At 34.7% G+C, this 13,607-nt stretch overlaps 2 protein-coding genes across 3 annotated transcripts; one reads left to right on the forward strand and one right to left on the reverse strand.

The window, feature by feature from the left end:
* The first annotated feature begins 1,248 nt into the window (after positions 1–1,248).
* On the forward strand, positions 1,249–8,005 carry LOC133803791 (uncharacterized). Its single transcript, XM_062241908.1, has 10 exons — positions 1,249–1,653; positions 2,170–2,252; positions 2,353–2,430; positions 2,865–2,977; positions 3,102–3,167; positions 5,681–5,782; positions 5,864–6,371; positions 6,934–7,139; positions 7,272–7,435; positions 7,661–8,005. The coding sequence occupies exons 1-10, from the start codon at positions 1,523–1,525 to the stop codon at positions 7,794–7,796; spliced, it is 1,587 nt and encodes a 528-aa protein (XP_062097892.1). The 5' UTR covers positions 1,249–1,522; the 3' UTR covers positions 7,797–8,005.
* Positions 8,006–8,064: 59 nt separating this feature from the next.
* On the reverse strand, positions 8,065–13,352 carry LOC133803790 (NADP-dependent malic enzyme). Of its 2 annotated transcripts, XM_062241907.1 has the most exons (20): positions 13,212–13,352; positions 12,747–12,955; positions 11,749–11,869; positions 11,586–11,660; positions 11,346–11,497; positions 11,145–11,250; positions 10,927–10,992; positions 10,650–10,745; positions 10,466–10,537; positions 10,273–10,356; positions 10,086–10,184; positions 9,792–9,839; positions 9,651–9,704; positions 9,473–9,571; positions 9,271–9,360; positions 9,092–9,169; positions 8,928–9,002; positions 8,719–8,809; positions 8,464–8,592; positions 8,065–8,356 (listed from the first exon to the last, which is right to left on the reverse strand). In XM_062241907.1, the coding sequence occupies exons 1-20, from the start codon at positions 13,242–13,244 to the stop codon at positions 8,268–8,270; spliced, it is 1,866 nt and encodes a 621-aa protein (XP_062097891.1). In that variant the 5' UTR covers positions 13,245–13,352; the 3' UTR covers positions 8,065–8,267. The 2 variants fall into 2 exon arrangements, with proteins under 2 accessions (XP_062097891.1, XP_062097890.1); XM_062241906.1 differs by lacking the exon at positions 13,212–13,352 and having other exon boundaries at positions 12,747–13,131.
* Positions 13,353–13,607: the final 255 nt, after the last annotated feature.

Here is a 13,607-nt window from a genome sequence, read left to right on the forward strand (position 1 = left end):
TAAGCCCGGTGACAAGGGCAAACTCGTGCACCCCAAATTTACAAAGTGAGTTTTGCCCCATCAAGAAGTGTAGCTAATTGTCACGCAGAGACTTGACCTTCCGCCATAGTGTAGTGTGCACCATTGCCCCAGAGAACGTAAATTCAGGAGCAATGAAAAAATGTCCAAAAATAGACTCCTTCACCGTCTCCAACATTTCAGGCTCCTCAAACTTTTTCTTCAATTTAGTTAGCCTCCCCGAACCCCTATAGGTGAGACAACCCACGTAATGATCCTCTGTGGGGATGTTAAGCCGCGGGATACATTTAGGTGGCATTTGCAAAATATCCAAAAAAAAAAAAAACAATTAATTCAAATTACACAAGAAAGCACAAATGCATTCATAACCATCGTTATGCATTGCTACAACATCACATAATTTAACAAACTTAAACGGTTATTATCATCACATATGTATCGTAACAGCATCACACAAGCATCGTAGGTCCATCATTAACAAATAAAACAATAATTTATAACCATCGCAATAACATCGCATAAGAATCGTAGGCACATCGCAATCATTACTGAAATTTAAAAAAAATAAACCATCGCAAGACCATCGTTACGACATCGTTATGTCATCATTCAAAGATAGTGTAGAGAAAATGCATCGTAAATGCATTGCATTAGCATCATCACACCATCGTTAAACCATCGTTGAAAGTATTCAAAAATACAAACATACAATTGCATCGTCATTCATCACATAGGCATCACTACTACATCACAGAGATCAAATTTCACAAAAACAAAACTCATTTTTTGAAATCAATCCAGATAGAATCAAAGCCAATTTCAATCAATGTTTTTGCCAAAAAGACATTAAAATCCACATATTTCATAACTACATGCAATTAGTTTGAACTCTATGCAAGTCAAGGTTTAACTTTTTTTAAATACAAATTTATCTTGCCGTGGACGAAGACGATGGTGGTGGCTGACGGCAGAGTGGAGCTGGGTCCTCAATTTGTGATGGAGCAATTTGTGAGCGAGAGAGAGGCGGCCTGAGGGAGACGTTTGAGAGAGAGAAAAAGAGAGGGTGAGAGAAGTCAGAGAAAGAGAGAGAAAGGGTATTTTTTAACTCAATTTGAATAGCAAGGGTATTTTTGGAAAAAAATAAGGAAAGTTATATTTTTGGGATATTAAGTTTGGATTAATTAACCCATATTAGAAAGCATATACATCAAATTTCCCAAATTTAATTTGTCTTTTCCTTGGAATCTCAAGGACGGTTGCTAAAAATTATGGCCGATTCGTAGTATTTTACAGAAATGCTAATAAGTACAAAACTTTGTATTGAAAATGAAAATTTTAGTGTGGGAGCCACAACTGCGAGACTAAAGAAAATCCAAAATCCGCATTTAGCCGGAGATTGTCTCGACTGGAAATTTTGCTGTAGAGATAATGTCCCCATTGCCATGCCGGTAACATTTCCCTGTAAAACCCTTTATCGAATGAAAGAAGAAGAAGAAGAACAAGAATGGCGGGCGAAAGCATAAGCGAGCGAGAGAGACACCAGATCGAGCAGATTTTGGAGCTCGATCTCGAGGAGTTGCTCGTCGAAGAGGTCGATGACCTTCACGACTCATCCGACGAGGATCGTCACGCTATGTAATATTCTTCTTCATTATTGGTTCTACTCTTTATTTAAAAATTTACAGGATGTTTGTTTGTACTGTAAAAGTAGTTCTCGACAGTTGTGTTTTATGGTATTGAGATTAGGGTTTTTGGAAATTGGGAGGCGAGGAGTATTTCCGAGAATTAAATTTCGGTGTTTTCAATTGAAGGATGCTTATGGTATTGATATATTTTTCTATAGTTTGAGGTCATGTAAGTGTATTTGTGTAGATACATGTTTATCCACCTGCATTCATTTGGCCTGACTGAGATGGTTTGAATCTGAGTAAACTTACTTTAAAGTCCAAATTCGAGGCACTGATAGTGTAATTAGATTAGATATAGTTTGAAGGTTCTTGTATAGTTTGTAAGTGCTAGTTAATTGGAGTAACGAACATAATTGGAGTGTGACAACTTCTGCATTATTGTTGTTATGTTATTGTCAATTATTGTTGTTTTACGTGATTAAATATGATTTAATCTTTCTGCCTTTTTGTTATTGAGCAAAAGTGGTCGAGGTTATGATGGCGCTGGCACATCTAGTGTGTTCACCTTTAATACATGTTTGGCTTCGTTACACACATATCTTGGCGGTAAGTTTGCATGTTTGATTTTTTAACTTTAAATTGTTTTATGTTTGACTATATAGTTGAGCTTAGTGAGATCTTATGGTTTTACTTGTATTATTAACAGATGTCGAAGACACACACCATAGGGTTGCCTTTTTGGAGGGTGGTGCTATCTTTAACCTTCCAATCTTCTATCTTCAAGGTGCTAATTCATTCCTTTGTAGATTTCAGTTTTGTATATAGTCTCTACTCCTTGTGTACTTGGTAAGGGATTTTGAAGAAAAGGTAAGGTGTGAAGGAATGTATTACCAATGCTCCTTGGATCTTGAAATTATTGAAAACTGGCCAATGTATCTGTGTCGGTCCTTTTACTGGAGTTTTAAGGAAGCACTATATTAGTTCTTACTCTTGTATCATCAAAATTAGCTCTGATCTTCTCTCTGTCAAAAAAAAAAGTAGCTCTGATCTTACCACTTTGGTGATTAAGTATGTTTCTTAAATAGCTTAGAAGTGAGGTGCATTTGTAACTCTAGGACTAGCTTTCAATTGAAATTTGCTTTCTGCCTTCTTTATCCTTTAAGTTTTGCTTCCCCCTTAAAAGAAGGGGTGATTTTAATTTGGTTGTGTTATATTCAGGGGTTGTTTTATTCCCTGAGGCAACCCTTCCTCTCAGAGTTGTTGAAGCCAATTTTATAGCTGCTATTGAGAGAGCTTTAACACAAGTTGATGTACCCTTTACAATTGGTGTGGTAGGTGTGCTCCTTATAAAGCTGGTTATCCAGCTCTTCTATCTATGCAATTTCATTTTCCACTTCTTCCACATTAAATTACTCCCTGAAACTTAAATGAGATTTTAAAATAAAATTTGGCCAGGTTCGAGCTCACAGAAATCGTGATAATGGAAGAACAACGTTTTCAACTGTTGGGACTACTGCAGAGGTCAGTTACTGCACTGTTGTTACTCTTTTTTCCTCTCTATTTTCATGGTTTATAAGGAAGGCTCTAACTTCTTTGAGATATAATGAAGTTATATTCTTCATTTCAAGAGGCACGTGGACAATGAGCTTGCATCCCCTTTGATAAAATATTTTCAAAATTCATGGAGGATGTTGAGCTGTCTTAGAGTATCTTCAATGCAGTGTCAAATCTTTATGGCAACATTATATTTTAGCACATTGGCAAAGAAAAAAAAACTCAACTAATGCAATGCTAAAATGTGTCAAACATGGCATTAAGTATAGCATATGCCAAATTTGACACAATACATGTTATATTTTTAATCAATTCTTATTAAAGATTACCAATTAAATAATTTATTTCATTATATTTATTTATTGAGAATTGCAAGAGTGCCCAACACTACCTGACACGACAAATCGATATTGGTGCAATTTAGTATCGGGTTCCATATATTTTAATTTAAAATATAATATGTGGGACCTGATACTAAATTGCACCAACCAATGTAAGGTGGTGATGGGCACCATGGGTGCCTTATAGCAATGCTCTTATTTATTTATCTAAAACTCAATTCCAAGAATTTTTTTTTGGCATTTATTGAAAAGTATTGGTTTTATAATTTAATGCTAAAGAGCACCCTAGGTGCTCAACATTCTATACCGCTACTAGTACAAATAAATATTGGGTCCCATATACTTAAATTTAAATTGAAATATATAGTATTTGATACTAAAATGCACAAAAAGCGGTATGCTATGTTATAGGGTGTTGGGCATCCTTAGGTATGCTCATTTTTTTATTTCCAAATAGCATTGCATATAACATTTGTGCATTGTAGCATTAAACCGTCTCCAATGGAAGTGGCAATTCCAATACCAAATTTTGTTCAAAAGTGACTAAATGTTATATTTGGCATGCACAAATAATATATGCAATGTTATTTAGAAATAAAAGCTATAAAAGTCAATAATATTCAATAAGTATATAATGTTCTCATTTAGCTAAGCTTTTTTTTAAGCTACTTTTAGCTTTTAGAATAAAAAAAAGTACATTTGAAAGTATTTGGGTAAAAGTCTAAACTTTTACTTGTCTTGCGCTTTTAGATATAAGCAAAAGTAGAAGCTTTCCCAAACGGAGCATTTAAATAAATAACTAAAATAAAATAAATATAAAAGCAATTTGATTGGTCAACTTTAACAAACATTTATTAAAATATAATATTTACTAGTATATTAAATTTAGCATTATGTTATATTTTGTGTTAAATTTAATATAATTTTTAGCATATGTCAAATTTAGCACACATTTTACCATTACATTGAATAAGGTTTTTTTTTTCTTCCTATTAATCTAAAATATAGTATTGCTTTGCTACAAAAATTGAACAGTACATTGGAATACTCTTAGAGTATAATGCTAAATGTTGTATCAATTATAATATTTGGCCATTTTTTTTGTGCCAAATTTAGCATTGGCACTTGTATTATCATGGTCTTATGTCATCAGGAACTCAATTCATTATCATGTTATGTCAAGTCTTTCATCTCGTTGTCCCCGGGTTGGTGTGTCTTGTGCAGAAGAGGAACTGAGTCAGTGGATCATCTTTTTCTACATTGCTTATTTTCTTTGAATCTCTGGTTTAGGGTTCTCAAAGAATTTAGGTTGTCTTGGTGTGTTTCAGCATGTTGCACTCAGATTTGGTTGTTTTATAGAACCAACATAAGCAAAAGCTGTGGCAATCCATTGTAGCTACAGTTTTATGGGTTTTGTAGTCAGAAAGGAACAGTCAGATTTTTGACGACAAAGAGAAAGACAGATAGGCTGTGGGATCGGTTAGGTTCAAATTGGCACTGTGGCTGCATAAGACAAGCATTTTGGTTACATTCCTTTCTTGGCTTGGCTAAGAGATTGGAATTTTATTTATTAAAATATTCTTTGTATTTTAGTTTTCTTGGTTTGTGCCTATTTTTCTTTGTTTTTGACAGCCGTTTTGTTGCTCTCAGGTTCATGCTCTCTGATTTTAAGTTAGCATGTTTCCTTTGATTTCTTTGTATTCTATCCCTTTTGATTTAATACAAATTCCCGTTTCTTGTTCAAAAAAGTCTTAGAAAATTGATTTGTTGAACTGTCATAATTCATGATGTGTTTTTTCTTGGCTAATTCTGGCTGTCTAGTGACAACATAAATATTGCTTTAGTTTGATATTTATGTTGTTAGTGAGGGCTTTCCTCCGCCATAAGTGAGGCCTTTTTAATAAACTTGGGAGGAGGTCACTCATGGACATGTGACCGTCATCTCTTTTTTTTTAATAGAAAAAACATATTTGTGTTGTTAGTGCATGAGTTGTGCGATATAAAAAAAAGCATGTTTATGCTTCTTTAGCCTGTTGAAAATGGAAGTTGAAATAATTAAAGGATTTGGATGTGTTACACTCTAGCTGTCACTTGGTTGTGCCAGTTATTTTTTCACCAGCCTATGATTCTCTTTTGCAGATTCGACAGTACCGGAGATTAGAGGATGGTTCATTGAATGTTGTCACTCGTGGGCAGAGCAGATTCCGTTTGAGACGCCGTTATATTGATTCAGAAGGAGTGGTTAGAATTATTTATTCTCTCTCCTTTTTGCTCTTTCATTTGACAAAAGTCTGATATGATGTTAAAATACTCATTGTTTAGCCTTGTGGTGAAGTCCAAATCATCAAGGAAGACTTACCGCTGAGGACCCCACGGGATGCTTTGGGAGATCGTCTGCCTTTAAATGCTTCTCTTGTTAAGCCGGGCAGATTTATGGATGGTGAGGGTTCAGAGGAAAATTCAGATGAAAGCTTTGAAAGTTCCCTCTCATTGACAGAAAAGATAGTTCATCGATCTGCAATTATTTCTTCTTCTGGATATGATTCAATGGATGAATCATCCAGCAGCGATGATGAGAAGTCAGAACTTCAACTTCAAAGAGCTGATCACGACTCTGATTCCAATGAGTCATTACATTCAGAACCTGAGAATGGAGATTCTGGCTCGGGAAAGAGTTCCATGTTCACGACACACTCACAGAAACAGGAACAACACATTAGCTGTTTGAGAAATAGCAACATTAATCAGTTGCGGAGAGTTCCAAGAACATTCTGGCCATTTTGGGTTTATCGCATGTATGATTCTTATTGTCTTGCTCAAAAGGCTTCAGGTACTTTTACTTTGCTTTTACTCATATTTTGGTTGGTTTTGTCTTAGTTTAATTTGTGATCCTCGTTAGTCATTGGATCTAAATTTTTTAAAACTGATTATACCATTCATACTACCTGGATTTATATGGAAATGAATCTCATTTGATTTAATAGATATGTTACATACTCTATAAAGAATTTGTAAATTTGAAGAGAGATAAAAAAGGATATGAGGAGAGATCAGATCTTAAAATCTCCCTGACTTTTAATGGATCAAATTCAATCATTTAGATGACACCTTGAAATTTCCGCGTAGCTTAAGCTTATTGAATGTCAGTCTTTTTGTGAGTTTATGGGTTCAAATGAAAAATTAGTTGTTTGTTTAAAATTAACCCAAGAGGAATAAGCTCAAATGGTCAAGCATATAGTTTGCTTACACAAGATCTGATATTCGATTCGAGTTCTCCTAGGCAACTACGTAGCAATTGTTATAGTTTTCTGGTTCCTAAATATTGTGGGGTTATGGAAGTAGTTTATTTTCATCTCTGAATGATATTTATTTTTAAATTTTATATAATGCAGATATGTGGAAACAAATAATTGGAGCACCAAGTATGGAAGGCCTCGTGAAGAAGCCTGATCTTTTGTCATTTTACATTGGGAGTAAAATTCCTGTGTCTGAATCTACGAGGCAAGAGCTTCTCGAGATTGATGGCATATCATATAGGCTGCGCCGGGAAATTGAGCTACTTGAGAGTGTTAATCTCATTAGATGTAGAAACTGTCAGGTAATGTACCTAGATTTTGACTATTTACATGTGAATGGTGCATAATGCATATATGCGCATGCTTAAAACTCCCATGACAGGTGTACATTTGTGCATGCCAGGTTATGATTATGTCTTTTGAATGTAATGCAGACTGTAATTGCAAGGCGAAGTGATATGCTGGTGATGTCTAGAGATGGTCCTCTTGGTGCTTATGTAAACCCAGATGGTTTTGTGCATGAGGTCATTACTCTCTACAGAGCAAATGACTTAGCACTTATGGGGTCAGCAATGAGAGAATACAGTTGGTTTCCTGGGTATGTAATTCTATCTTGAATAAGTTTCCTTATGGGAAGTCTCTTGAATTTTACTTTGAAGTAATAACTTATATGGAATGAGTCATTTTATAGGTTGAAATATCTTTTGCTGCTTAATATATGAGGTGACTAGAAAAATGATTTCTCCTTGTATTCTGGCCTTAGTTTAGGAATTGGAAATTTGTAGTTGCTGATTTGATCTTTTTTTTTTCTTCACTCTTGCAGGTATGCATGGACAATAACAAATTGTGCGTCTTGTGAAACCCAGATGGGGTGGCTCTTTACTGCCACAAACAAGAATTTGAAGCCTAGGCTGTTTTGGGGTATTAGGAGTTCCCAAGTATCTGATAACATGCGATAATCATCACCTGTTACGTTTCTTCCTTTCAGTACTTCAGTCGCTGTTGTGAGTTGTATTTGACATTTAAATGGTGCCTATATAATAGAGTTCTAAACATTAATCATAAAGCAGACGTACTTGAGCCATGCAAATCCTTTGACTTTGGAACTTCAGAAAATAACACTTAACATGTAATTTCCTTTCATTTTTTTTATGCTAGAGAATGTTATTCTGAGCGACTCGAGAAGAAAGTGAAATTTATGTACGTATTCATATAGAACATCTCTAATATATCAATATTAAATTTCATTGATTATTTATTCAATTCATATGGAGCTTATTAAAAATAATACACAATGAACAAAAGAAACAAAAGAAAAAGAAAATGGTGCTAGTTGATATGACAATGCCAGCAACAAATTGAACTACATAACTCAGCAGGCGACTAAATGAAAGCACTAGCTGTTCAAGGGAAAATCAGCGTCCTCAACTTCAGCGATAGCTTCGGTAGAGTGGGCTGTACATACAGCTTTCTGCGTACTTGACGAGATTTTTAGGACGAGGGAGATGAGAAGCCAGACCTATAAGACAACCAAAGCAAGAAAAATGGACCCAAGGTGAAGATTCAACTGGCATACTTTGATATAATGATTGAAGTTTCAACTTAAACATTGAACGAGAAACTTACCAAGTTCATACACCTTAGCAGCAACTTTAGCAGCAATATGGGCTGATATCTTTCTGATATTGGTAAAAGGTGGGTATATCAATCCTTTCTCATAGTTCTCCTCGCTCACCTGAGAAGCCAAAGCCTCCGCTGTTGACAAAGAAAAACAGAAATAGAATTAATTAAGAAAGGTATCTGAGATATCCACAGCTAAATATCCAAACAATACATAGTATAGTGGAAATGTTAATTATCATTCGAAATTCAAATACTTACAAGCTGCCAAAAGCATGTCATCATGTACACGAATAGCACCAGAGATGATCAAACCCAAACCAAAACCAGGGAATATGTAAGCATTGTTGGCCTGGATATTGAGACAAGTACAAGATGAGTAAGCGTTGCATTGTAAAATTTAATTATGGAGATTGGAACAGAAGTAAAAAATACACTCTGCACAGCAGGTCGGGTTTAGGGTAACAAACCTGGCCAGGAACAAAAACTTTCCCTTCATACTCAACAGGGTCAAATGGGCTTCCACTAGCAAATATGGCTCGACCCTGTGTATTGAGAGAAAGTATGGTCATTTATGATCAACTATAAGTGAGACATTGGTTTAAAAAATCATAAAAGGTCTTTGGAGTTGTACCTTGCTCCATGTGTAAGCCTCTTCTGCTGTGCACTCAGATTGTGATGTAGGGTTGGAAAGAGCCAGAATCAGAGGTTTCTGCATGCCAATTAACAACAATGTTACTCATCGTGTTAAGACTAAATTATACATGTCACACAAGAGAGAGAGAGAGAGAGAGAGAGAGAGAGAGATGAAACCTCGTTTAAGGATGTCATGGCCTCAACCACCTCCTTCGTAAATGTCTTTCCCACTCCAGATGATCCGATCAACACAGTTGGCTTGATAGCCTGACAAATCAAGAGCAAGAAATAAGATGAAAGAAGAGAGAATAGAGGATAAAAAAATCCCCATAAAGATGTTTCGACATTATAACATAAATACATAGCCAACATCATATACCTTAACAGCATCAAGGAGTTCCTTAACTGGTTCATGCTCATGAGCCCAAGGTTGCTTAAAATGTTGAAGTGACCCAATACGAGATCTTACGATCAAGCCCTGCAACATAAATAATTTAGTCCTGTTATAGATCGAAACAAACTCAGCCCAGTATTCTTTCAAATAATATGCCTGCTACCTTCGAGTCCACTAGCCAAATCCTCTTCCGGGTTTCTTCCAACGGAGCTTTAGTCTAACAAGATATTGATTACACTATTAGTCACAAATGTTAAACTAAAGCAAACAAAATAAACAATATATTTGATACTAAAGTATATACCTGTTTAGATATCTCAAGAGCTATGAGCTCTGCTATGCCAGTTCCAGCCTTCATCAGTCAAAACACAAATGTCAGAAACACCATTAAAACAAATATTTGTACTTGTGTGCGTGTAATTTAGGTTCTATACAACCTTTTCACCACATAAAGAACTATTAGAAAGAGAACAAAGTAACCAATGCTCAGCAGACAAGTTATCATTGAACTCAACTAGAGGCTACTAAAGTAGCTTACTCATTAAGCATACAATAATTATAGAAAACTTTCATTGAAGAAAAATATTTTGAGCCTCACCTCTCCAGCACCCAGGAATAAGAATTTATGGTCAGCTAATTTCCCCCCAACTAATTTCAAAGCTGCAATAACTCCGGACAGAACCACAGATGCTGTACCCTGATGAACCAAATTGAAAATATCATAGTCAACGGAAATAATCTCAGCAATAAGAATTTCAACTAAGATATATTTCATCTATATTTACCTGAATATCATCATTGAAGACAAGGTGGCTCGAACTGTATCTTGATAGCAACTCAAATGCATTGTGGTTTGCAAAATCTTCAAACTGGAAAAATTTAATACAATCCAAAAAAAATCAGTTAAAACTATATGAAATGAGCTTGGAAAATCAGGAGTTCATAGAATTAGCATGATAGATCCATCAAATCAAATACCTGGATTAGGACTTTCTCTCCGTAGTTCTGCTTAACCGCAGTCATGAATTCTTCTAGAAGCTCTGCATATTCCTAAACAAGGAAAAGAAACCACCACCTTAGATTTGCAGACATAACAATAACTGCTAATCTCTAGATTAAATTAGTCAAACTTTAAAGTTGAGTGAAAGAAAGAAATATAAACCTGCCCAGTTGCCCTTTTATGCCTGAGTCCGATGTAATATTCATCGTTCAACAGCTTCTGATTGTTTGTGCCAACGTCAATGGTTACAGGCAAGCACTGTAAACAAAAGATTTTATCAAAGTGTATTAGTAATATGCTACGTGCATAACTAAATTATCATTGGAAAATTTATCAGGAGCACAAAATAATTATGTTCCAAACTGAGTTTAGAACATACATTGTCAAAGAAAGGAAAACTATGAAAAAAATGCCTAATAAAAATAGGAACGAAACTCACTGCTGAAGGACGTAGTCCTCCCAATGCGGTATACAAAGAAAGCTTTCCTACTGGAATCCCCATGCCCTGAACAAAGTTCAAACAATAGGACTTGTTAGATTAGCAATTAACTCAAAGTAAGTTAAAAGGCAATGGTGTAAATCCATGTCTAGTGGAGTCAATAGCAGTTTCAAAATAAGAATACTGGACTAGTAAGCTGAAAAAAGGATCCACTTTACCTGGCAGCCAAGGTCCCCAAGTCCCAAAATACGCTCACCATCAGTAACAACAATAACTTGAATATTTCTCTCAGGCCAGTTCTTAAGCACTTCAGGGATCTTTCCCCTAATTAGAATTAATAAGGTCAACGTATTGTTGACAGATATGTAAACTCTATACCCTATAATATTGTAAAAAATAAATCCATCAAATAAACATACTTCTCTTTCAAACTGATGTAAAGGCCCTGAGGACGCTTGAAGATGCTACCATACTTTTGGCAAGCCTCACCAACTGTTGGAGTGTATACTATGGGAAGAAGTTCCTCAACGTTATCAATTAATAGTTTGTAAAACAGCTTTTCATTCCTCTCCTGCAGAATCAAATTAAAGGCAGAATTCTAATGAGATTCGTTTTTCTATGATCTTGATTTACTCAAGTACAAGCTTGTTAACAGTTACCTGAAGGTCCATCATGGCCATGTATCTATGCAATGGGACATCATATTGGCGAAGATTGTGCATCAATCTCTTCTCCTATGTACCAGAATAAATGATAGAAAAGTTAAGTTAAAGAAAGAGTAGATACAACCATGAAGTTTTGAGGAGATGTAAGTTGTCTGACCTGAAGCTCTTGATTGAATACTGCTGGAGGCAGAAGACCATGCAAGTAGTGAGCATCTCTCTCCTTCTCAGTGAAGGCCAGCCCTTTGTTATGGTGTGGATCACGCAGCAGAGTGTACCCACTGCCACAACATTCACATTAAAATCAACTTAGTAAACATTACATGATATAATAAGAAAAAACAATCAACTAAGTCATGCCAATATTTGAAATAGTACCAACTAAGTTAGATGGTTTCACATCACCAATGATATGAAGAAGTAGCATAGATTAATCATATAGGAACTCTTAAAAAATTTGTTTTCTACAATAAATACTTTGGAAAAGGCATAAAATATGTTAATTATTCACGGAATATTCAGTAATTTGAGTTGAGAATAACAATACATTATATGTTAATTGTGGGAACAATACACATTAACCAGGATGCAAAATAACACTACATTCTTAAATAATTTCAACAAGATTTGTTATACATGAGCCACAAGAATATGTAAAGAGAATATAGAACTTTGTCACCCACATCTTGAATAGCCTGGATCTTAGATTTTTAGGAGGGAAAAAAATGAATTTCAAAAGATTTTATTTTCTCATATTCTTATTCAAACAAAAAAGTAAGGATTCGTTTACTAGAAAAAATAAATGTTAAATGTAATATAATCTCAAAAAATTTAGAACAATCGTACATATATTCAAAAAGAGAAAATTTTAAAAAAATCTTATAAAATTTTAGAAAAATATTTTCTTTCTATTTTTTCTCACCCTCTTTTCCTTAACAAAATCATATGTGAGGGAATGACAAACATTATAGTACATTCTTTTCTAAACCACCCTATAAATTGTTAAAAAGAATATGGATTAAAAAAAAATATTAAAAAAAAAACTAAGCATAAACCAAGAATCATACCAAAACAAACAAGAGTCAGCTTTATGCCAAAATTCAAATACATTTAATTCGAAAATAAAGTAAATAATCTGAGTTGGGTTTTAATATTCACCTTGCAACAGAGACAGTCCAAGGAGTGACAAGCTGATCCACCGTGGCACTATCCTCACCGTACACGTCGTCAATACCACCACCATATCCAGACTTGTTGTCGTTATCGATATCAACCAATGAAGAATCTCCACCGTTGATCAATGTACTCTCCATTAATGCGGAAACCTTCCTTTCTCCTCCTCCACGAAGCAACGTTATTGTTTTCTTCTGGAAATGCCCAATAAAACCCAGAAAGTGAAAATGGCTTAAAGCAAAACTCAAAAGAAAAACCCGTAGTAGTATTTTGAAAACTAGACACAGAGGCATCTGTTTTTATAGGTGTAATTACAGAGCATGAAAGAGGGTTGAGAAAATAAAGAGAAAGGAAGGTCAATTGTCAAAAACAAGACCGGAGACTGCGCACGTGGACAGTCTCATTATTCAACGAATTAAAAAAAAAGAGGTTTGTTGGTCATATGCGTACCAGATGGTTTTTAGCTTTCAGCAACAATATCATACTGGAGGAACGTGTAAGGAATGAAACTCAATATTATTATTTCATGTAACTCACTCTCCCCTTGTTTTTAGAGAGAGAGAGAGAGAGAGAGAGCATCAAACGTAGCAACGTGGAAGGTGGAGGCATTATTACCCTTTTTAATAGTTTTATTTCCTAGAAAAAAAAAATATTTTTTTTGTTATTTAAGGAAGAAAAATAAATGAGTGATATTATTAAGGGTGTCTCCATAATTACCCATTTTTTTATTCTCACACTTTCCATTTTCAAAAAAATTTCACACATTTTTTTTTAAATTAGTAGTAAATTAAAAATAAATATTTTTTTTAAAATTAAAATATTTTTGTTGCTCTCAATTAAAATAAA

This window comes from Humulus lupulus, chromosome X (genome assembly GCF_963169125.1).
Source record: "Humulus lupulus chromosome X, drHumLupu1.1, whole genome shotgun sequence".
In the NCBI taxonomy this organism is placed as follows: Eukaryota; Viridiplantae; Streptophyta; class Magnoliopsida; order Rosales; family Cannabaceae; genus Humulus; species Humulus lupulus.